Source organism: Panthera leo, chromosome B3 (assembly GCF_018350215.1).
Source record: "Panthera leo isolate Ple1 chromosome B3, P.leo_Ple1_pat1.1, whole genome shotgun sequence".
Lineage (NCBI taxonomy): Eukaryota > Metazoa > Chordata > Mammalia > Carnivora > Felidae > Panthera > Panthera leo.
This window is the reverse complement of record NC_056684.1, coordinates 115,533,545-115,557,640: the sequence shown is the minus strand read 5'-3', so window position 1 is coordinate 115,557,640 and position 24,096 is coordinate 115,533,545. Positions and strand designations below refer to the sequence as shown.

Genomic DNA, 24,096 nt, shown 5'->3' with positions numbered 1-24,096 from the left:
TCATCTCTGTATATAGGGCTCCTTTGGATTTGGGGGTTCTCTTCTCCACATCAGTGTCTTACTTGTAGATACCCTCATCCTCTTGCTTTTTAAGGGGCCACACTGGAGCTTGAGAATCTTTCTGAGGCTTTCTATGGCTTCCCCTATCACAGAATGATTCCCTCTCTATGGGCTTGCTTCCTACCCCAGATTACCTGGAATGCAGACACTAAACCCTTAGTCAGGGACCAAGAGGTATTCCCTTTCTTTTAATGTTGTTAATATCTCACTCCAGAAACATTTCCAGTCTTGTGAAATTTTTGTCTGAGGCATCTAAGAATTTATTTAATGGGTTTAGACTTTTAATGGGGTTAGTCACTTAAAAGTTAATGAGTCTCAAATTGTTTCCGCTTAGATCTGTAGCATCCCACACTTGCAGGATTAAAAACAACGGCGTACTCGCTCCTAAATCTAACAGCCCCTGGATACACTCGAGGGACCTTTTAAAATTGAAGATGCACCACCCCCCCCAACCTCTGGGTCAGAATTTTTTTTTTTTTTTTTTTAACGATCACAAAAGATCAAGGTCCAGTTTTCGAATCTCTCAGAGGTTGGCGAGAGGCAGGACTCGGCTCAGTCTCATATTCCTCAAAGCCTCCCCATTTTTTTCCATCTGTAGTGGCTTTCTCCCCGCCTCTTCTGCTCCTTCTCTCTGCTCCTACTCGCCCCGCCCCGCTCCACTTCCCGGCCCCGCCCCTCACCTCTTTCCCGCTCCTTCACCTGCCAGCCCGGCCCCTCCCCTCTCTTCCCCAGTCCCGCCCCCTCCTCCTTGCCCCTCCCCTCCCCAGGCCGCTCTCCAGGCCGCGCAGTCTCCGCCTGGCGTTCCTCGCAGTCCCTGCAGTCAGCCTCGCGCCGCTTCCGTCGTCGGAGCTGTTACGTTTCTACTGCACGCCGGAAAGAGAACCCGCGAGCGCTTTGGGGATTATGGCGGCCGTGGATATCCGAGGTAACCGGCGCTGTTACCCTTTGTTTCCTGATTGGCTGGGAGCTGGTTTGGGGGTTTGTAGCTCGCGGGGGCAAGGTTCAGGTTCGTTTGTGGTAACTCCCAAGGCTCTGATCTGGCGAAATTCGTTCTCCCCAGCTTCTCAGCGGTCTCTTAGAAGCTTCAAAACGAAGGGGTTGGAAGCTCTGGGCTTTGCCCTCAGACCTGCAGTGTTGTTGCAGACACGCTCTCCAACAAGACTGGGGCTGTTTTGTCCAGGTGAAGGGGTGGTGGCCTTTGGGCCGAGAGGTGGGATGACGTGAGTTGGTTCATCTCTTGGGACTGGGCGTGGGAGCTGCCTTATTCCTGACACTGCGCACCACGCGTCCCCGGGCATGAATCCCGAAGATTTTCTTTTTGAGTCTCTAATACCTGCCGTAGAACACACCACAATTACTGAGCGCAAGGATCGGTCCTTTTTCACAACTGAACTGTAAAGGTGCTCAGGTATTTGTTGAATCAGTGAATATATACAGGGAGGCAACATCCCTTAATTGCTATTTGATCTCCGTATAAATTAGGCTATACATTCTCCCCAGCACACGTACACACATCTTTTTCATTGAATTTGTAAAAAAAAAAAAAAAAAAAAAAAGAAAGAAAAGAAAAAGAAAGAAGCCTAGGAATTGTGCTCTGGAATTTCAAAGAGTGAAAATATAGCTTGAAGCGTGAGAATTTCGTTGCAAACAGACCAGCTTCCCCCTTGGGAGGAGGTATCATGGAAGTTACTCTTCATGAGAACGAGAAAAAATTGAGAGTGAGAGAGTGTCCGTGAATATCTTTATTTTTTACTGTTGTGGTGGTGGCTTCCACAAAACTTCTTACACCTGTAAGAAACTCTCAATCTATATTTACTTCCGTTTGAAACTTTGTGTACTTTTCCTTTAAGGAAGTGTGAATTTTTGTACCTAGATGCAAGCCCTCTTACCCCTGGCCAATTAAAGAAAAAGGGCTTTCCTCAAAAGATGTCTAACTGTAATATGTTCCTAATCGTTTTCACCTAGGGTTATTTTTGTTTGCATATACCTGATTTTTAAAGGGAAGTGTTTTGAGATTCCTTTTTCTATGTTAACCAAATTGGGGTCTAGCACGCTTAATAGAAATGTATTCTCATTTATAGTTATTCAGAATGTCCAGTGATCTTCAGCATTTCTGTACCGTGTTTTTATGGTTTTGTTTTTTTGTTTTTTTCATTGTGAGAGTTTCAAGTGCCTAATTTTATCACTTGCTATTAGAGAGCTGTAGTTAGGCTATGTCAACATGTTCTCTTGCTGTTGAATAAAAAAGAGAAACATTTAGTCCCTCAGTGTTTTCAAATACTTACCTTTCACAATGTTTTACTTTTACTTAGATTTGTTAAGGTCATTACAAAGGCTTTAAGGTGGGAGAATGTCTGGTGTGTTAGAGGAACAGTAAGGTCAGTATGCCTGAAGCAGAGAGAGAGGAGGTGAGAAGGAGATGAGGTCAGAAAGGTAATTGGTGGCTTGATCATATAGGTAGGGATCGTAGGCCATAGTAAAGTCTTTGGCTTTTCCAGTGAGTAAAACAGACCGCCACTGGGAGGTTTTCACCAAAGGTGATGATCATAATCTGACTTTCTTTTTTTAAAGGATCACTTTGACTGTTGAGAACAGTGTAGAAAGGTGAGGGTGGAATTAGGAAGACCAGTTGGGAATTCATTCCTGTAATACAAGGAAATGAGGTAGCTGGGACTAGGGTGGTAACAGTGGAGGTGGTAAGAAGTGGTTGGAGTTTGTTTGACTTAGTAGTGTATTCTCTTAATGGCGGTGTGATCACAGGTAGTCCTCAAGTGGGACAGGTAATATTTTCTCAGCCACATATCACCCTCTTAATCTCAGTTAACCATTTTGTAAGTGAACGTCCTTGGATTCTGGAGTATATGTGAACCTGTGATGAGTAGAGTCACTTGTCCTTGGCCCTCAATCATAAATTAATTAACATTTGCTGACTATTTTAAATCTGGCCCTATGCAAGTTCTTGATGAGCAAGACATGGCCTCAGTCGTCTAAAAAGTCAAATATAATGAGAACACGTTTGTATTTCTGGTTATGAGTATTAATAAAAGTGTAAAAAATTTCTGTGAGAACATAGAGAAAGAAGCCATTATTTTTGTCTTGCAAAGTAGACAAAGGCTTTGGAGAGATACTGACATTTGAAATGAGTTCAACCTAGCGTGACTGTTTAAATGATATACTAACCTCACACCTTTTTGAAAATAAAAGGAGTCTCTATTTTTCAAAAAGGCATAAACTGGGGGGAGGGGAGGAAAGGTACAAACTAGACCAGCCTTGATTAAGCCAGAGATAAATTTGCTCATGATAATTTTAAAATAAATTGTTGGTACTGCCACCAACATCACCCTAATTAACATTTATTGGGTTATTACAATGTGCTAAGGATTTTATGTACACAATCTAGCATATGGATACTATGTAGTATCTATATAGTACCAACCTCTTTGAGTTCTGTGTGATAAAGTGGCTAAAATAGTGCCCGGCGCAAAGTCAGTGTTCAGAAGCGGTAAACAGTATTCTTTGCATTTGTATTGGTCTCCTAAGCCATACTTGCCTGGTTTTTAGCTTTGATTAGTTTACCAAATGAGGAAAATATGACATAGGACTGCTGATCAGGATACATCTTAGTGAAGAAAATTATAGGGAAAATATACTGAACAGTCACTTGGAGCAGATGGCATTTATGATTCCTTCTGAATTCTGATTCCTTATTTAAACTTAATATATCCAAGCCAAATTCATTATCATTATTTTCCTAAATGAGTATTGGTTCCTAAGTTCTCTGACTTTATAATTGATGATTCAGGAAATTGTCTGTTTTCTCCCCTAAGAATGTCTATTTGTCCTTATTTTCCCATGCATCGCCATTGCCTTCCACCAGTCTTCATTATCTCATGCCCATATTTATTGACTCTCCATAATCGTTGATAGGTAGAATCTCTAATTACACATTTGTTTCTGCAAATGACTCTTCTACCTATGCTGAAATGATCCGTAATAATTTAACAGTTTATTGTCAGTAACCTATTATGACATCATACAGACATAGTTCCATTATGTGAGAAACCTATAATTGTCCATCTACAAATGCTTTTGTTAATAGTCATTCCTAAAGAAATAAGAAAGAAATGTGTAAGAAAGTTGCTTTAAAGAAAACTACTTTAATAACTGGATTGTAGTGTTTAAAGCTGAGAATAATGATTATCCTTAGTTGCTTTTCATTAAAAAAATCTTTTGCTGAAAATGTTATTTCCTGGGCTGATATTTGGATATTATGGCATGATGTAGTTATGATGAACCATCTTAATGGTCAGTACTGATTATTTGGTCATTGATGTACTTCATCTGTTTGCTTTTTCCTTGGTTTTGCAACACACACAGCACATTTTACCTTTATGTAATTACTTTTTCTCATTTTACTCATTTCCTTCAGAACCGCTTATTGCCTTGGATTAGGTCTTTTTTTTTCAGAGGTGCCAGAAGCAATTACCGTTTAGAGAGGTTGAAGTTTTCAGTTCTTCCCTTTTTTAACCAGTATTAAATAGGCATTTTGATGTTCAGACTTACTCTTAATGGGATTTAGTATGATCAATGATATGGAACATTATTGCAATCAATAGCCAATAAAAGCTCAGTAGTTAAAGCTATCTAGTTCTGTTTACCATGTCTTGTTTTTCTTTTTGCATTTTGAAATATTAAAGAGTTAATTCTATTCCAAAATATGAAATTGTATGTAATTAAGGGCATTCTACTTCTCATTAACTTCATAACTTTTACATTCATTATCTCCTCTGTAATAATAGCTTCCTAACTTATTTCTCTGTCCCTAATTGGTGAGATCTCAAACTGGTGGCTGTGAGTGTGTTTTCTTTGGGATGCATGTTGTCTGACAATTTTTGAACAAAACTCAAGATTTCCAATTTTTTGAGACTTTTCTACATTTTATATCCTATCATTTCACATAATCAAATTATTCTCTAACCACTTACCTCTATATTGGTCTATCTTTGTATGTGCATTCTCTCTGCTTGGAATTACTTTGCCCCCCCTCCCCCACCTTTTTTTGTCCTAGATGAACCTCTGTTTATTCTTTAACGTGTAGTGCTAAAACCCACCTCCTCCTCACCCAGTGAAAAATCATTACTGTTCCCTCAGACAAAGTATTCTCCCTCCACCATGCGCTGATAACACATTTATTCATATCTTTATTTTGGTGCTTATCATGTCACCTTGTTATTGCTTTCTTGCACACTTACCTCTTCTGTGAAAGTGTATAGGTTAGGATCCTTGTCATCCTTATATTCATAATGCTTCCTGCATTAGATGCATAATAAATGTTGGATTGGCTTTTTTACTTTTTTCTCATCCTTTATCATTTTGTTTCCTATAGATAATCTGCTGGGAATCTCTTGGGTTGACAGTTCCTGGATCCCCATTTTGAACAGTGGAAGTGTCCTGGATTACTTTTCAGAAAGAAGTAATCCTTTCTACGACAGGACATGTAATAATGAAGTGGTCAAAATGCAGAGGCTTACATTAGAACACTTAAAGTAAGTTACTGTAAGAAGATAGCATTGTTGCCAGTTAGAGATTTTGAAATGAATGGTTCTTTCAAGCTATGGATAGTGAGTACAGAGTAGAAGTTTGGGAAGAACTGGAGTTTTGTTTGGGTTTGTACAAATTTGACATGCAAAAGAATGATCAGTAATCACTTGTAACCTAGGAAGTCTTTTCTGTATAATTTCATATATTACTGTCTAGTAAAATACAGCTATTAGGTTTAGATGCAGCTCTAATTAGTGATTTTAGCAATCAACTGTTATCCTCAACCAGGTGACCATACTTACTGTCTCTCTCTTTTTTTTTTTAATGTATATTTTTGAAAGAGAGAGAGACAGAGGGAGGGGCAGAGCGAGAGAGGGAGATACAATCTAAAGCAGACTCCAAGCCCTGACCTGTCAGCACAGAGCCCGACGCAGGGCTTGAGCCCATGAACCGCGAAATCATGACCTGAGCTGAAGTCGGACGCTTAACCGACTAAGCCACCCAGGGGCCCCTTACCGTCTCTTTTACATCGAATGTAATGTCTTAAACTATAGTCCGGTTTATAGTAGATTTTTCTTTGTATGACAAATAAAATTTCTGCTTGACAATTGCAAAGTATTTTTTCAGAGTTAGGATGCTAAATAATTAAGAATTATTACAAAAGTTTCTGAAACAGCTGTGTATATAGTTTTTAATCTATCATTAAACATCAGAGAGGGTTCATGAAATTAAATTTCTGTGGTATTTTAAATGACTTTTGTTATGAGGCAAATATTTACAACTATTAGGACAACTTGTTGCTTTTAAACAATCTGGCAGGTTAAAAAAATGTGTTGGAAGGATAAGGTTTTTGATGTTTTCTAGTTGAGTAGAATATAGAGTTGAAATATATGGTCAAGACATGTATAGTCTTCATGTACTATATATTTTTAGATTTTACATATATTTATGTATCTCAGGAAGCATCACGCTATTTTAGTTGCAGTTTTTTGAAATGTACACTCTTCAGTGTACTTTTATGACTGAATATGCTCAGATTTAAGTTTATTATGAATTTTTATAGAGAAACTTTGTTGTTTAAAAATCAAATCTTACTTTATATCCCACCTATCTGGGAAAATAGCCAGTTTTATTGGACAGCCAGTTTTTAATATCAAACATAGGCAGTTTTAATCCAATTTATAATGTTGCTGTATTTTTATATAATAATCTGAACGTTCTACACAGTTGTTTGTTGAGCATTCATAGATCTCTGGGTGTCTGTGTTCTGTTTTCAGTCAAATGGTTGGAGTGGAATACATCCTTCTACACGCTCAAGAGCCCATTCTTTTTATCATTCGGAAGCAACAGCGGCAGTCCCCTACCCAAGGTAAAAATGTGTAGACTTCAGGCATAATTTTCTTCTTAAAATGCCATGGCTTACTTAACTTTCTGAGCCACATGTTCTTATCTTTTTGGATTGGGGTCTGTTTGGGGGATCCCCAAGACCATATGCATGTTCAGTGCCTTGCTAAGAGGAATCAGCAGACTCAGCATCTAGGTATGTTAGTTATAATCAAGATTTGTTATGGCAGTGCAGTAAGGATCCACAGACAGATGAATAAGGGAAAAAGCCATATCAAGCGGGATCTGTGGGAATCCACGTGTAAGCTTCCGTTGCTTTCCCTCCTGCGAAGGGCCTCACCAAGTGCATCCTCCCTCCAGCAGCCCCCACGCACATGTGTAATATGTCTGCCCAGGGAAGGCCTTTTGATACTCAGTTTCTTTTGAAGGCTAATCATGTGGACATCCTCTGCCTGCCAAAATTCCAGCTTCTCAGAAGGAAATGAGGTTTCCATTGTAACCATGTTGTTACAGACAAATTGTCTAGGCACTGTAGTATAGCAGGCATAAATTTACCACTTAGGAAATATTTCAAAAGCCAAGTTCCACTAGTCATATGCTTGGATATCAGGAGTCTTCTAGCGTGCCCAAGGACAACTCTGTAAGCACTAACAAAGCAACTTGCTATGTTGCAGCCACCTCTTCTGTGAGTATAGTTATTGGGAACCTCTGGTGCCCTAAGTAATGTCTCATCTCAGTCCGCTGAGTCTAATTCTGTTACAAATTGATAGAGGATCAACTGAAAATCCTCGTTGACCTATTCAACCAAAATTCTTACCTGGCTTCTGTTACTAAACATAAACTTGCTCTAGAAATCATACTGAAGGGTGCAGAATTCAGATTTGACTTTGAATCAAAGAGCTAGTCACCTATTCCAGACATGACCAGCTTTATCTCCTTATTAGATAACCTTTTCAAGACATTTAGGAAAAACCTGCACCCTGGTATTGGTTCTTGAGCAAAGAATGACTTGCTAAAGAAGTTGTGGTTCCAGAGTCAAGAATCCAAATGTAATTTCAAAATCAATGATCTAGAGCCCCTTCCCCAAGGAAAAAAGAACCTTAGACAAAGGCAAGACCAGGAACAAGATTTCCATGATGAGAGGGTTCAAGGTATGGAAGCGACAGAGGTGGTACCAGCTTCACTAGCAGCTGTTTTCTTCTTTAGGACCCAGGAATGGGGCACAGTGGCAAGTTTAAAAAAAAAAAAATTTTTTTTTTTTTTTAGTGTTTATTTAAAAAAATTTTTTTTGTTGTTTATTTATTTTTGAGAGATAGAACACAAGGGAGGGAGGGGCCAAGGGAGAGAGAGGCACAGAGTCCGAAGCAGGCTTCAGGCTCTGAGCTGTTGGCCCAGAGCCTGACGTGGGGCTTGAACTCACGAGCAGTGAGATCATGACCTGAACCAAAGTCAGACACTTAACCAACTAAGCCATCCAGGCGTCCCTGCAGTGGCAAGTTCAGTGCATCTGATATCTTCACCCTAGGCCCTAAATCTCTCACTCTAAGGTCTTATTCTCCATAGTGTAGTTGAGTGATAGCAGCGTTCGATCACTTGGGAACTTATTAAAAATGCACTATCCCTACTGAATAAGAATCTGACTTTCACAAGATGCTCAGGTGATTCAGAGGCACGTTCAAGTTTGAGAAGCACTGCTCTAGGTTGCAAACCTTTTCTGTTATGGTCCAGAGAGTAAATATTTTAGGCTTTGAGGGCCTCGTGGAGTCTGTAACAGCTACTCAACCAGTGTCAGAGCAGCCTTAGATAATATAAATGAATGAGTATGGCTGTTTTCCAATATAAATTTATTTACAAAAATGGGAATTGCCAAACGATGCCTTAAGCTTTAATACGGAAAAATAGCAAATTTTAGTTGTTCTTTTTATGAAAATCTATTTAGCAGTTTGTATGCATAGCTGTATTCATGAATGTTTTTATTTTCACTGCTTTAGTTATCCCACTGGCTGATTACTATATCATTGCTGGAGTGATCTATCAGGCACCAGACTTGGGGTCAGTTATAAACTCTAGGGTGGTAAGTATCTTCACATTCTTGAAACACTAAACAAAACTTTTAATCAAGCTATATTTAATCAAAACTTTTAATCAATCAACTTTTAATCAAGTATCCAGGAATCCAACAAAAGCTTCTCCTTCTCTTTCTCGTGTAGGTTGGTATGAAGGGTTGACTATCAGAATATCTTGAACATTGGTTACTATGGGCCAAGTCCGTGTTAAAAGTATATATCACAGCCCAGCTCTATAGTGATTCAGGTTCTGGAAAAACCCCAGAAAATTACTATCTTTGCATATGTAATATTTTGTGGGTGTTTACTTTGGAGATTTTAGTTGATCTAATGAGAAATTCAGAATTTGTTTTCTTTTTACAAGCTCACCGCAGTGCATGGCATTCAGTCAGCTTTTGATGAAGCTATGTCCTACTGTCGATATCATCCTTCCAAAGGTTATTGGTGGCACTTCAAAGATCATGAAGAACAAGGTGGGTAGAATACCTGGACCTCCTAAGAACTCTTTGGTGTTTTGAGAATGAAGCTGTTTTCTTTAGGAAAATGGCTATTGATTTCTAGGTGTGTTTTACATAGGAAGATTTCATAGGGTGATGGCATTGTCCTAGCTATGATTCCTGTAACTGGATTTGGTAATAATAGCTTTCCCATAGGAACAGATGTAAATTTTAATCTGTAGGTAACTGGTAATCTTTTATAAATTGATTCAAGGTTTTAAAATATTTGGAACATATAGAGGATAATCAGTGTTTGGAATGAATCATGATGATGTATCCTGCTTACCTAACTGTTGAGTCATCTTGAAATCTGGAGCCTAAATATCCCCAGTCTTCAAAGTAGGGGAGATGCTTTTATAGCCCTATTTCCAGATGGCCAGTCTGTTTAATGATCTTTCCATGTTACTACCTACCCAGGTCCCCTAGTTTCCATAGCTGCTAATCTGCTACTTGTTCTGCACCGTATTTTACAATAAAAGTACTCCTGGAAATGTGTCTATGACAATATACCTATACTCGAAATTTCCTTCTCTGAGAAGTAGCAACTCAAAATAAGTTATTGAGGGAAAAATAGCTTTTAAATAGAATTCAGCCTTTATTATTATTATTTTTTTAACGTTTATTTTTGAGACAGAGAGAGAGCATGAATGGTTGAGGGTCAGAGAGAGGGAGACACAGAATCCGAAACAGGCTCCAGGCTCTGAGCTGTCAGCACAGAGCCCGACGCGGGGCTCGAACTCACGGACCGCGAGATCATGACCTGAGCCGAAGTTGGCCGCCCAACCGACTGAGCCACCCAGGCGCCCCAGAATTCAGCCTTTAAATGGAGCAAATGGTCTTTCAGATACAGTTGTATTTATTCTTTTTTTTTTTTTCTTCAATATGTGAAATTTATTGTCAAATTGGTTTCCATCAGTTGTATTTATTCTTAATAGTAGGTGCAGGTGGCAACATTTGACATAGGAAGGTTTCTCCCCAGAGCTATTTGCCCCTGTTATAATGGAATGTTTGCAATAAAACTTATCTGGAACTCTTCATTGAGAGACAGTGCCTCAGTCCACTTAACCTTCTGAGGAAGTTCCACACACGTTTGATTTCAGAAATTCTCTTGCAGGTTCTTTTCTTTCTTTCTTCATGATCTGCTGTTGTTTGGTTTGTCCTGTCCCCTGCCCTTCCCAGTGAATTACAGTCTTTATAATTGAGTATGGTAACTTGAGTTTGTGAATGTTGCATTTCCATTTGTAGCTATTAGGTATAGTGGGAAGACCATTTTAATATACTTAAAATATACACAAGATAATTTCAAATTAATACTCTGGATTGTGATTTAGATAATTATGGAAAACTTTAGCCTTAAAATTCTCTTTCTTTTTTTTAACGTTAATTTTGAGAGAGAGAAACAGAGTGTAAGCAGGGTAGGGACAGAGAGAGGGAGACACAGAATCCAAAGCAGGCTCCAGGCTCTGAGCTGTCAGCACAGAGCCCAACGTGGGGCTTGAACTCACGAACTGTGAGATCATGACCTGAGCCAAAGTCAGACACTTAACCGACTGAGCCACCCAGGCGCCCCAGCCTTAAAATTCTTAATATCTATGTATGCTTACATACCAAAACTGAAGTATCTTTAAAAGAATCAGCTTTTCATTTTTTTATTTTTTTTTTTTTAAGATTTTTTGAAGTTTGTTTAATTATTTTGAGAGAGAGAGCAGGGGAGGGGCAGAGAGAGAAGGAGAGAGAGAATCCCAAGCAGGCTCTGTGCTCTTAGCACAGAGCCCAACGTGGGGCTCAAATTCACAAACCATGATATCACGACCTGAGCCGAAAATGAGTCAGATGCTTAACCCACTGACCCACCTAGGTGCCGGAGGAGTCAGCATTTTAAATGTTAAAATGTTAACTTCATTTAAGAGGGAGAGTTAGAACACTTGTTTGTATATGTTGTGTTTAATTTATTTGGGGGGATGGTTTTTGGAATAGCAGTCATTAAAAATAATGATAATTTGAGTATATTCATGGTGGACAAAGGTATGTAAAATATAAGACACCAAACTAATTAGGCAGTGTTTTGATTTGGATTTCATATTTTAATAGATAAAGTCAAACCTAAAGCCAAAAGGAAAGAGGAACCAAGCTCTATTTTTCAGAGACAACGTGTGGATGCTTTGCTCCTGGACCTTAGGCAGAAATTTCCACCCAAATTTGTGCAGGTAATGAGAATGCATGTGGTTAATGTTGATTTGACACTTTTTCCTGGAATATTTATTTTTAATCGAGAACTGTTTCAGATGTGACCTAAAAAGACTGACTTTCCTCATTAATTAAAAAATGGTCTCTTGGCGAAAAATCGTATCTGAATCAAAGGAAAGGTTTTCAAAGACTTAATGGAAGAAGTAGGTAAGGGGATTGTAATTAACACTGTTCTGTGCCTTTAAGTTTATTTTCTCTTTGAATCCTCACAGACTAAGGACTGCATATGCACAATGTTCTCATTCAAAGGTTGCTGAAAGTGTCATAGATGGTAACTAAACTAGAATCTGAAACATGTTGTTTTTACTCTGTCTGCTGCCTTTCAGCCTGATGTGGTAGCTATCTAAGTCCTTAAATGATAGATTAGTTAAAACTTTTGTAATAAAAAGAACATTTGAGGTAGAGCATTTGGCATAATAAATGGAGGAAGCAGGAGTAGTAATAAATAGAGTTACATCATAATGGTGATTTAGTTATGTGAATTCCATTGTTATTTTGGGTGGTTTTGACAGCAATAGCAAAGTGAGCTTTTGAAGTGAGGTAGGTATGTGAACATGTTATTCTCCTGGTTAGTCTTAGTTCATACAGGTGTTTACCAGGGCTGTGTGTACACAAGGTTGGGGGACTAAGATTTTCAGGTGCGTTTTAGATTAAATGAGATTTTTCACACTTTGAGATAACTTTAAAACAGGCCTCCTGTTCCCCTTTCCCTGACCCTCCTTGTGTGAGAGGAGTGCACTGTTGGAATGCTAATGTGATGAAGGGAGCAGAAGACAGAGTGGAAAGCAGCGCAGGAAATCTTGCGAATTGTATTTGGAGATAAATTGTGTCTTTCGAATAAATAAACAAATGTATCATAGTGTCTGTAGGAATCTGAGTACCCATGACAGTGTAGATGAGGTGTCGTTGACCATTCATTCAGTGAGTACATAGTATTTATGAGGGAGGCTGGGTGGGGGAAGAACACCTAGACATGCACAGAACAGCAGCCGTTAGGCACATGTTGACTACCAAGCATGTGAAACATGGCTCGTCTAAGGTGCGCTGTGATGGAAGTGTAAAATACATACTGGGCTCGAAGACTTAGGGAGAAAAAGTAAAATATCTTAATAATTTTAAAATATTGATTATATGTTGAAAAAATGCTATTTTAGATATATTTGGTTAAAAAATAAAATTTATCGGTTTCTGTTTGAAAATGTAACTACCAACTTACATTTGTGGTTCACATATTTCTTTTGGATAATGCTGATCTAGAAAATGGGGATAGAACACACAAAACCAGAAACATGAAAGAGTATTAATGGACACATTAATGGCTATATTAATTCATGGACAGATTTCTCAGAAACCAGAAATCCTTAGTTAGTTCTTCTTTGTCTAGTTCCTTGAGCTATAAACTTAAGACTGCTTATTTGAGAACTTTCTTTCCTTTTTTTAAAAATTTTAAAATCTTTAACATTTTTCTTTAAAAACATTTTTTTTAAGTTTATTTTTATTTTGAGACAGAGAGTGTGCAAGAGCAGGGAAGCAAGAGGGGCAGAGAGAGAGAGGGAGAGAGAATCCCAAGCAGCCTCCGTGTTATCGGCACAGAGCCAGCGTGGGGCTTGAACTTGTGAACCGTGAGATCATGACCTGAGCTGAAATCAAGAGTCAGTCAGATGCTTAACTGACTGAGCCACCCAGGCACCCCTCTTCTTTTTAATGTAGGCATTTATTACTATAAATGTTACTGTTAGTACTGCTTTTGCTGCATCCCATAAGTTTGGGTATGTTGTGTTTTCATTTTTATTTCTTTCCAGATTTGATTTCCTTTTTGATTTCTTCTGTGACCCCTAAGTTGTTCAGGAGTATGTTGCTTAATTTTCACATACAAGTTAGCAAATGCAAAGAAATTGAAAAGGAAAATGAAACTAAGAGTTGTTTTCAAAAGACAAAACTGACAGACTTTTAACTAGAGTAATAAGAGGAGACTCAAGTAAAATTAGAAATGAAAGAGGAGAGGGGCGCCTGGGTGGCTCAGTCGGTTAAGTGTCCAACTTCGACTCAGGCCATGATCTCACAGCTCGTGAGTTCAAGCCCCGCATCGGGCTTTGTGCTGACAGCTCGGAGCCTGGAGCCTGTTTCAGATTCCGTGTCTCCCCCCTCTCTCTGACCCTCCCCCATTCATGCTCTGTCTCTGTCTCAAAAATAAATAAATGTTAAAAAAAAAAAAAAGAAATGAAAGAGGAGATAGAAACAAAAGGATCATAAGAGACTGTATAAACAATTACATGCCAACAAATTGGAAAACCTAAAAAAAAAGAAAGAAAAGAAAAGAAAATTGGAAAACCTGTAAGAAATTCCTAGAAACATACAACCTCCCAAGACTTAAGTCATGAAGAAATATAAAATCTCAACAAACCAAAAGTAAATAAGGAGATTAAATTAGTTCTCACAAACCTCTCCGCAAAGAAAAGCCTGGGACCAGATGACTTCACTGGTGAGTTCTACCAAACATTTAAAGGGAATTAATACCAGTCCTCAGACTCTTTCAAAAATTGCAAGAGGAAGGGAACATTTTCAAATTCATTTTATGAGGACAGCATTAATCTGATACCAAAGGCAGACAAAGACACTACAAGAGAAGAAAACTACAGTTCAATATCCATGATGAACACAGATGCAAAAATCCTCAATGAAACAAGCAAAAACTTGTTTTTGCAAAAGTTTTGCAAAAACTTTGAAACTAGCAAACTGAATTTAACAGCACCTTAAGAGAATCCTACACCATGATCAAGTGGGATTTATCCCTGAGATGTAAGGATGGTTCAACATACTGAAATGAATCTTGTGATATACTGCATTATCAGAACAAAGGTTAAAAATCACGTGATCATCTCGATAGATTCAGAAAAGGCATGTGACAAAATTCAGCACCCTTTTATGATTAAAAAAAAATTCAAGAAAATGGATATAAAAGGAATGTACCTCAACGTAATAAAGGCCATATGTGATAAACCCACAGCCCACATACTCAATGGTGAAAAACAGTTTTTCCTTTAAGATCAGAAACAAGACAACGATGCCCACTCTCCACAGTACTGGAAGTTCTAGCCAGGGAAATTAAGCAAGAAGAAGAAATAAAAGGCATTCAAGTAGGAAAAGAAGTAAAATTGTCTTTATACATGATCCGTGACAAATCTTATACATAACAATTCTAAAGATTCCCCTAAAAAGCGGTTAGAACTAATCAACGAATTCAGTAAAGTTGCAAGATGCAAAATGAACACTCAATTGGTTGAATTTCTGTACACTAACAACAGACTATCTGAGGAGGATTAAGAAAACAATCCCATAAAAAATACATGGTAGTAAACTTTTTGTTTTCAGCTTTATTGAGATGTAACTAGTGTTTACCATTGTGTAAGTTTAAGGTATACAGTGTGCTGATTTGGTACACTTCTGTATTGCAAAGTGACTTACCATAGCATCAGCTAACACTTCCATCATGTCACATAACTGCCTTTTCTTTTTTTGTGGTGACATCATTCAGGATTCACTCTTACCAACTTTTAAATGTATAATACAGTATTAACTGTAACCACCATGCTGTACATCAGATCCCTAGAACTTAAGTTATCAGTGGAGGTTTGTACCCATTGACCAACATACTCCTCTTCTGCCAACCCTCTCTCAAGCCACTGATAACCATCCTTTACTCTGTATGAATTTGACCTTTTTATTTTTTTTATTTATTAAAAAAATTTTTTTTAATCTTTATTTTTGAGAGAGAGAGAGAGAGAGACAGTGCAAGTGGGGGAGAAACAGAGAGAGATGGGGAGACAGTATCTGAAGCAGGCTTCAGGCTCTGAGCCGTCAGCACAGAGCCCAACGCGGGGCTCAAATTCATGAACCGGGAGTTCATGGCCTGAGCTGAAGTCAGATGCTTAACCGACTGAGCCACCCAGGCGCCCCCGAATTTGGCCTTTTTAGATTTCATTTATATGTGAAAGTATTTCACATTCTCTTTCTGGTTTATTTCCCTTAGCATAATGCCTTCAAGGTTCATCTTTTTTTTCTGCAAATGGCAGCATTTCCTGCTTTCTGGTGGCTGGAAAAGACTCAATTTCATACCACATTTTCTTTATTCATCTTTTGATTATAGGTTGTTTCTATATCTTGGCTATTGTGAGTAATGCTGCAGTGAACATGGGAATGCAGATGTCTTTTCAGTATCCTGTTTTCATTTTCTTTGGATATATCCTCCTAAGTGGGCTTGCTGGATCATTTGGTATTTCTATTTTTAATTTTTTAAGGGATCCTCTGTACTGTTTTCCTTCCATACTGTTTGTACCAGTTTACATTTCTGCCAACGGGGTACAAGTGTTCCCTCTTCTCCACATCTTCACCAGCACTTGTAATCTGTTGTCTTTTTGATGATAGTCATTCTAATAGGTGTAAAGGGATATCTCATTGTGGTTTTGATTTGCATTTCTCTGATGATTAGAATGTTGAGCACCTTTTAATGTACTTGTTAGCCAATTGTATGGCTTCTTTGGAAAAATATTTATTCAGTTCCTCTGCCCATTTTTTAATTGGGTCGTTCGGTGTTTTTGTTTCGTTGTTTTGCTTTTGAGTTGTATGAGTTCTTCATATATTTTGGATCATAACCCCTTACCAGATATGTGATTTGCAAATATTTTCTCCCGTTCTGTAGGTTGCCTTTTCATTTTGTCGATGGTTTCCTTTGCTGTGCAGCTTTTTCTTTTGATGGAGTCCCACTTGTTTATTTTTGCTTTTGATGTGTTTGCTTTTGGTGTCAAAACCAAAAAGTTATCTCCAAGACAGATGTCATGGAGCTTATGGCCTATGTTTTCTTCTAGATATTTATGGTTTCAGGTCTCATGATTTCAGTCCATTTTGAGCTAATCTTTATGTATGGTATAAGACAGTGGTCTACTTTTGGGGTGCCTGGGTGGCTCAGTCGGTTAAGCATCTGACTTCGGCTCAGGTCATGATCTCGTGGTCCATGAGTTTGAGCCCCGCGTCAGGCTCTGTGCTGACAGCTCAGAGCCTGGAGCCTGTTTAAGATTCTGTGTCTCCCTCTCTCTCTGACCCTCCCCCATTCATGCTGCATCTCTCTCTGTCTCAAAAATAAATAAACGTTAAAAAAAAATTTGCAAAAAAGATAGTGGTCTACTTTTATTCTTTTGCACATGGCTGTCCAGTTTTCCTAACACTGTTTATTGAAGAGACTGTCCTTTCCCCATTGTGTTTTCCTAGTCCTTTGTTATTAACTAATTGACCATATATTTGTGGCTTTATCTCTGGACTCTCTGTTATGTTCCATTGACGTATGTGTCTTTTTATGGCAATATCACACTGCTTTGATTAACCACAGCTTTGTAGCATAGTTTGAGCTGGAAGCATTCCCATGTTTATCGCAGCATTGTGCACAGTCGCCAAGGTAGGGAAACAACCCACATGGCCAATAACAGATAAATGGATAAAGAAACTGTGGTATATACGTATAGCGGAATATTATTCAGCCTTTAAAAAGAAGGAAATTTTACCATTTGCAGCATCATGGGTGGACCTGTTAGACACTATGCTAAGTAAAATAAGTCAGTTGCAGAAGGATGAGTACTATATGATTCCCTTATATGAGGTGTCTAAAGTAGTCAAACTTACAGATGCAGAAAATATGGTGGTTGCCAGAGGACAGAGGAAGGGGGGAAATAGGGAGGTGTTAAATGAATATAAAGTTACGGTTATACAAGATGAATAAGTTCTGGAGATCTGCTGTACCACATAGTGCCTATAGGTAACCATATGGTGTTGCACACTTAAAAACTTGGTAAGAGGGTAGATGTCTTGTCGAGTGTTCTTAGCACACGAATAAAACCCAAAACCAAAGAAACATAAGGAATCTTTTGGGAAGTGATGGATGTGTTTACCTTGATTGTGGTGGTGGTATCCCAGGTGCATGTGTATGTCCAAACTCATCAAATTGTATACATTAAATATTACCCTATGTGATTGTGGTGGGGAAGAGTAATGGAATACAAGACGTAAAAGATGGTTAGGGTTAGACTGAGGATTTTGTATGCTGGACAAAGGAATTTATGGTTCATTTTATAGTCCAGTATTTATTTGCTATTTTAAACATTATTTGAATTATTTGAACTGTCATCACTACAAACCAAAGCAGTGTCAATTTTTATATATTCTTTTTTAAATAATGCTCTCTTGAAGTATAGAAATATCTTTTTTCCTTTTAATGTTTGTTTATTTTTGAGAGAGAGACAGAGTGCGAGCAGGGGAGGGGCAGAGAGAGAGGGAGACACAGAATCTGAAGCAGGCTCCAGGCTCTGAGCTGTCAGCACACAGCCCGACATGGGGCTCAAACCCCTGAACCATGAGATCATGACCTAAGCTGAAGTCGGATGCTCAACCGGCTGAGCCACCCAGGCGCCCTGAGAAATCTCTTTTAAAAAAAAAAAAAAAAAAAAAGATTTTAAAAAGTATTTATGTATTTATTTTGAGAAAGAGACTGCGTGAACAGGGGAGAGGCAGAGAGAGAGGGAGAGAGAGAATCCCAAGCAGGCTCCATGCTCAGCCCAGAGCCCCACCTGGGATTTGATCCCATGACCATGAGATCATGACAAGAGTCAGGTGCTTAACCAACTGAGCCACCCAGGTGCCCTAGAAATATTTTGTACCTCATCTTCTAGATGCTTACCACTGACTAGCTGAGAACTATGAATGGTGGCAGTCGGGACCCATTAAATGTTACAAAACAAGTTGCAAGGAAGTAATGCAGTATAGTTTTATGTTTTATGAAGGTGACCATTAACAATGTAGAGGATGCTTAGGAAAAGGTGATGTTTAGAATCAGAGAAGTTAGGTTGTGGAGAGCTTGAACTAATTCTGTGCCTGTAGAGAGAAGATAGATTCAAGAGATATTTGAATTCAGGATTGCCCAAATTTGGTGGTTGGATTTGGAGAGGTTGGCAGTAAGGATAATTCTGAGGCTTCAGGCTTAGATTTAGACTTGGTTTTGATTGTTAACCAAAATTCAGAATATAGGAAAAGAAACAGATTTGTGGTTTAAATATTAGGGGTTTAAATTTTAGTTGTTAAGCATTCTATTTTCATTGACCAACCGCCGGAACATTCAGTAGTTTACTGCTGTGTTTGGGTTCTGAGGTATTCCAGCTGAATGACCTCTTTTTTTTTTTTTTTTTTTTTCCTGGCTGAGTGTCCTGTTAAGTCCCATGTGCTGTCCTATCCTGATGAGCTAGGCTGGACAGTGCAGAAAACTCAAAGACTTTTGAATCTTAAAACAAAAAAAAAAACAACTTTGCTTTATAGAAAGTTATAGAAATTTAAGATAATATATAAAAGTAAAGAGAATAATTACAAACAAAATCCCCATGTACCCGTTATCTGGCTTTAACAGTTATTAAACATAGCCAGGCTTGTTTTGTCTTCTTTCTCTATTTCCTCCCAATTATTTTGAAGCAGGTTGTAGACTTCATATCATTTCAGTGAGTTTTTTACATTTTTCTTTTAAAGGTTTAGCTACAGTCATACTTCAGTTGTCATTTTCTAGAACCCCACATTTCCTGGGGCGTGTGGGTGGTTCAGTTGGTTAAGTGTCCGACTTTGGCTCAGGTCATGTTCTCGTGGTTCATGAGTTCGAGCCCTACATTGGGTTCTGTGCTGACAGCTCAACCTGGAGACTGGTTCAGATTCTGTGTCTCCCTCTCTCTCTGCTCCTCCCCCATTTGCGCTCTCTCTCTCTCTCTCTCTCTCTCTCAAAAATAAATATTAAAAAAAATTTTTTAGAACCCCACCTTTCATTTAACCATCCAAGGGCCAAAGCCAACTCCCAAAGGGAGAGTATGTCCAACTCTTTGTAACAGAACTAGGAGAAAGATGGCTTTTTCTAGAATTGTTCCTCCCTTTGCTCCTTCTACCCAAAACATTTCTCCTTACATCAAGAGAAGAAAATAGATACTTGGTTTACTTGAAATTTCCTACGAGCTCCCTATTTACCCATTGTGTCTCCCAGAACTATTTGTAGTTCAGAACTTACTCCTACTTATCCATTATTTGACAGTTGAGCTGCTGGGTTGCCCCTATGAAAGTGCTCAGGAGAATATTAGAAAAGTCCTGCCTACTTTGCTGGAACTCCTTTTTCCATATTTTAATTTGTGTTACTACTGAGAGTTACACTGATACTGATGTGATAGGAGTTCAGGGCCTTTTATGATGAATGTCTTTTCAATGCTGTTTTCAGAAGATGCTAGAACACCATAGTATATTACTTCAGCTAGATTTATCACAAGGTTACTTGATCAGATTTTGTCAGAAAGGTGCCCCCATTTTATTTTCCTATCTGAAACCACATCCTACTAGTTTGTTTGACAGTATTCACTAGAAAAGCTGAGAGAGAGTGCATTGGATGTTATTCCAGTGTCCAGATCTAGTCCAGTGTCCAGTATAGTTCAAATGGTTCAGTGCTAGGAGTATAAGAAAACCCCTCTCAATTTCTCATTTCCTCAATGTTGTGCCATATATTTCCTCTCTTGTTTTAAAGTAAGAAAAACTATTTGTTCCCTCAGATTGCTTTGTACATGTTTAATTCCTGATGTGTTCATAAGATACGTGATAATGTGGGTGTGTTGAGGGTTCCCATAACGCCCTCATGTTTGGAGATTTGCTTGAAGGACTCACAAGATTTATTTCAGTGACATAGTAAGGATATACAGCCAGATGAAAAAGACAAGTAGCGTCTGGAGGAGCCCATGTGCAGGCTTCCTTATATCCTCTCCTTCTCATTAGGAGTTACACAAAATGTGTTCTTTCAACAACGAAAATGAGGCAACGTGTGTGGTATTTCTGCCCAAGAAGTCCATTAGAGGCTTGGTTCCAATGTTTTTTGGGTGGGGTGGGGGCGGGGGGGATCATCCTATAGGTGCTCTCTAGCTCATACCAAAATTCACATGCCTGGAAGAAAAGCAAATGTTCAGCATGAACAACATTGTACAGTCTAGGCACAATGAGCCACCACTATCAGAATGGTGAGAACTTTCCAAAATTCAAATTCCTAGTCATCAACAAAGGCTACCCTTGCCTTTCAAACATAGAAGCCTCAAGCCTTCTATGTTAATCTTTTCTGCACAATGGATAATAGTATGGAGCTCAGTTTTGGTCTTATTAAGTGTGATGTTCCCAGAACTTGCAGTTGGGACAGGCTAGTAGGCAGTTGGCAGCATGAATCTGGAACATGTGATATCAGGAAATTTGGTCATCTTTAGTCCTAGGAATAGATAAGAAAGCTTAGGGAGGGCATAGAAATTCAGAAAATGCCTGGAGATGTTTACTTTAAAAATGAAGAGAACATTTTCTTTGGAGATGACAGAGAAGTCTATAAAGCAACGTGTGTGTATAGGTAAGGGTATAAGTTTGAAGGTAGTTAGATGGGAGGGAACTTGGGTTGTTGACATCCCTTTTTTAAAACGTAGACTACAGGGGCACCTGGGTGGCTTAGTCGGTTAAGTGTCCGACTTCGGCTCAGGTCATGATCTTGCGGTCCGTGAATTTGAGCCCCGTGTCGGGCTCTGTGCTGACAGCTCAGAGCCTGGAGCCTGTTTCTGATTCTGTGTCTCCCTCTTTCTCTCTCCTCCCCTGCTCATGCTCTGTCTCTCTCTTCTCAAAAATAAATAAACGTTAAAAAAAAATTAAAAACATAGACTACAGAGCCATTGGCTTCAGGTGAAGGGTAGGTTGTGAGCCTTGAGGAGGAAGGAGGAGAAAAGTTTTAAAGCATTTAACTTGGGTAATAGGAAAAGGGAGATGACAGCATAATCAGATAAAAGAACTGCTGTGCACAATGGAGGATCTTACTTTGTTCCTGACTCATGATGCCCCATCCTTTTTTTCCTATAGTTTAGTTTTTAATAGTACTCTAATCAGAAGCCTTTACGTTCATAGGAAAATACCTTTTTCCTCTTTGCTTCCCGTACCTGCCAACTTTAAAAGTTGGAGGGTTGATCCATATTTCATTTGCTTTCTTTGAGTTCATGTCCCCTAAACGAATAAGCCTCGGGAGTCTTGAAAGCCTCCATTATTCTCTCCCATTGGATTCTACTTAGCTACTTTTTTTCTTAATTTTTTTTAAAGTTTATTTACTTATTTTTGAGAGGGAGAGAGGAAATCCCAAGCAGGCTTCGCACTGTCAGCATGGAGCCCGATGTGAGTCTTGAACTCATGAACTGTGAGATCATGACCTGAGCCAAAATCAGGCGTCAGATGCTTAACCAACTGAGCCACCCAGGGGCCTCTCTACTTAGCTACTTTTTGAAAGCATTATAGCCTGGGTACAGAGGTAGAGGGCTTTATAGATAGCTGTTCAAGGGAAACTTATTTATGTTTGACTCTTTTGTTCTAGTTCTGTCTTTTCTGGAACATGAGAATAAGTAGAAAGTGATAAATTTACTTTTTATGGTACATGAATAGTAGTTTCTCTTTATGGAGTAAATTTTAATATAATTTGAATGAAGGTATAATTTTAATAAGAATTACGACGTCAAGAAGAAGAAAATTTTGCTAACCTACCCTGTTTTCTCCCCTCCCCGCCTTTTTTAAATTATAGCAAAAGTCTGGAGAAAAGCCTGTCCCAGGTATGTTCCTGATGTTCTTATTAAACTTGTAATAAAACTCAGTTAACAACTATAGCATGTAAGATGAGCTGTGGTCCTTTTGTCCTTCTAGACTCTCATGGTAATTCATTACTTCTAATTTTTGAGATCTGCTGAATTGCCAAAAGATGGTGATTTGTGGTAGTCATATTAGTATTTGAAAGATTAATTGGAGTGGGAAAGAGTAAGTATTGAGGATGTGTGGAGAAGATGAGGTGATTTGAAGTTGTTTTTAGTTCATATCTCAGTGTGAAAAAAAGCTGTTCTGTTTCATCATTGAAAACAGATATTGAACTATGTGTTCAGCCTGGGATAGACTATATATCTTGTTTATGAATAATGTCCTGTGTTTTTGTCAACTATCACAGATTTGCTTGGGTTATCAGGTTTTTAGGTTTGTAAATGGGTTCTACGCCTGCCTGATGAAACTGCTAAATTTAGCATTTGAGATAAGCAGCAGTTCTAAATGAACTTGAGCCTGAACCATTCACATGACTTTTGTCTAAATTGATCTCATCCCTCCACCTTCCTCTCCCTCCAAAAAATGTCTGCTTTTGATGTCTAGTGGATCAGACAAAGAAAGAGGCAGAACCTATACCAGAAACTGTAAAATCTGAGGAAAAGGAGACCACGAAGAACGTCCAACAGATAGTGAGCACTAAAGGCCCCCCGGAAAAACGAATGAGGCTTCAGTGAGTACTGGTCAGAGAGAAGCTTGCAAGACTCCTCTTGTCCATTATTGATACCTCATTACCGTGACAGGCTCTTGAACTTTAAAATTCTTTGTCACGACCCTTCCATTTGTACAGAATGTGCTTGTTCTTTAAGAAGGATGTAAGGATCCTCATGCTTTTGATAAATATTTTTTATGTATCTTTTGTAACCTTTCCCCTACTAGACTTGAGCAGCTTCCTTACTCAAATGTATACTGCTATATATACATCTAAAAACAAAATAAAAGTATTTGTATAAATCACTTTATCATGACTTTTTTCCCTTATTTCTCTCGCTGAAATATTTCCACATGCACTTTGTAAACACGAAGGATTAATGTGAAAGGAGTAACTAAGCTTATTTTCTTATATTAGTTGTGCATTTCTCAGTATTAAAATAATAAGTTGCAATTTGAAAGATAAAAGGTAAAAACCTCCCCCTATAAATATGATAATAGTGAAGTTTCTTTGTGCATAGTTATTTTCATTTTTAATTTTTTCTATAATTTATTCATTTTTTTATAATTTACATCCAAGTTAGCACATGGTGCAACAATGATTTCAGTAGTAGATTCCTTAAGCCCCTTACCCATTTAGCCCATCCCCCCCACAACCCCTTCAACAACCCTCTGTTTGTTCTCTGTATTTGAGAGTCTCCCTGTTATTGTATTATTTTTGCTTCCCTTCCCTCAGGTTCATCTGTTTTGTATCTTAAAGTCCTCATATGAGTGAATATGATATTTGTCTTTCTCTTGACTAATTTCACTTAGCATAATATCCTCTAGTTCCATCCACATAGTTGCAAATGGCAAGATTTCATTCTTTTTGCCAAGTAATACTCCCTTGTGTGTGTGTGTGTGTGTGTGTGTGTGTGTGTGTGTGTATCTTTATCCATTCATCCATTGATGGACATTTGGGCTCTTTCCATACTTTGGCT

The 24,096-nt window shown here is 38.5% G+C and overlaps 1 protein-coding gene across 2 annotated transcripts; it reads left to right on the top strand.

Annotated features, from left to right (window-relative positions):
* The first annotated feature begins 823 nt into the window (after positions 1-823).
* MED6 (mediator complex subunit 6) lies at positions 824-23,401 on the top strand. Of its 2 annotated transcripts, none has more exons than XM_042943659.1 (8): positions 824-985; positions 5,447-5,606; positions 6,879-6,970; positions 8,937-9,019; positions 9,376-9,484; positions 11,600-11,715; positions 22,401-22,428; positions 23,012-23,401. In XM_042943659.1, the coding sequence occupies exons 1-8, from the start codon at positions 964-966 to the stop codon at positions 23,140-23,142; spliced, it is 741 nt and encodes a 246-aa protein (XP_042799593.1). In that variant the 5' UTR covers positions 824-963; the 3' UTR covers positions 23,143-23,401. The 2 variants fall into 2 exon arrangements, with proteins under 2 accessions (XP_042799593.1, XP_042799592.1); XM_042943658.1 differs by lacking the exon at positions 824-985 and adding an exon at positions 4,269-4,365.
* The last annotated feature ends 695 nt before the right edge of the window (positions 23,402-24,096 follow it).

Bases quoted from the DNA above. Each gene is read 5' to 3' on its own strand.
- MED6 (XM_042943659.1), top strand. From the start codon at position 964: ATGGCGGCCGTGGATATCCGAG. The intron at 9,020-9,375 runs GTAAGTATCTTC...TCTTTTTACAAG, and splicing joins CAGTTATAAACTCTAGGGTG to CTCACCGCAGTGCATGGCAT. The intron at 11,716-22,400 runs GTAATGAGAATG...TTTAAATTATAG, and splicing joins TTCCACCCAAATTTGTGCAG to CAAAAGTCTGGAGAAAAGCC.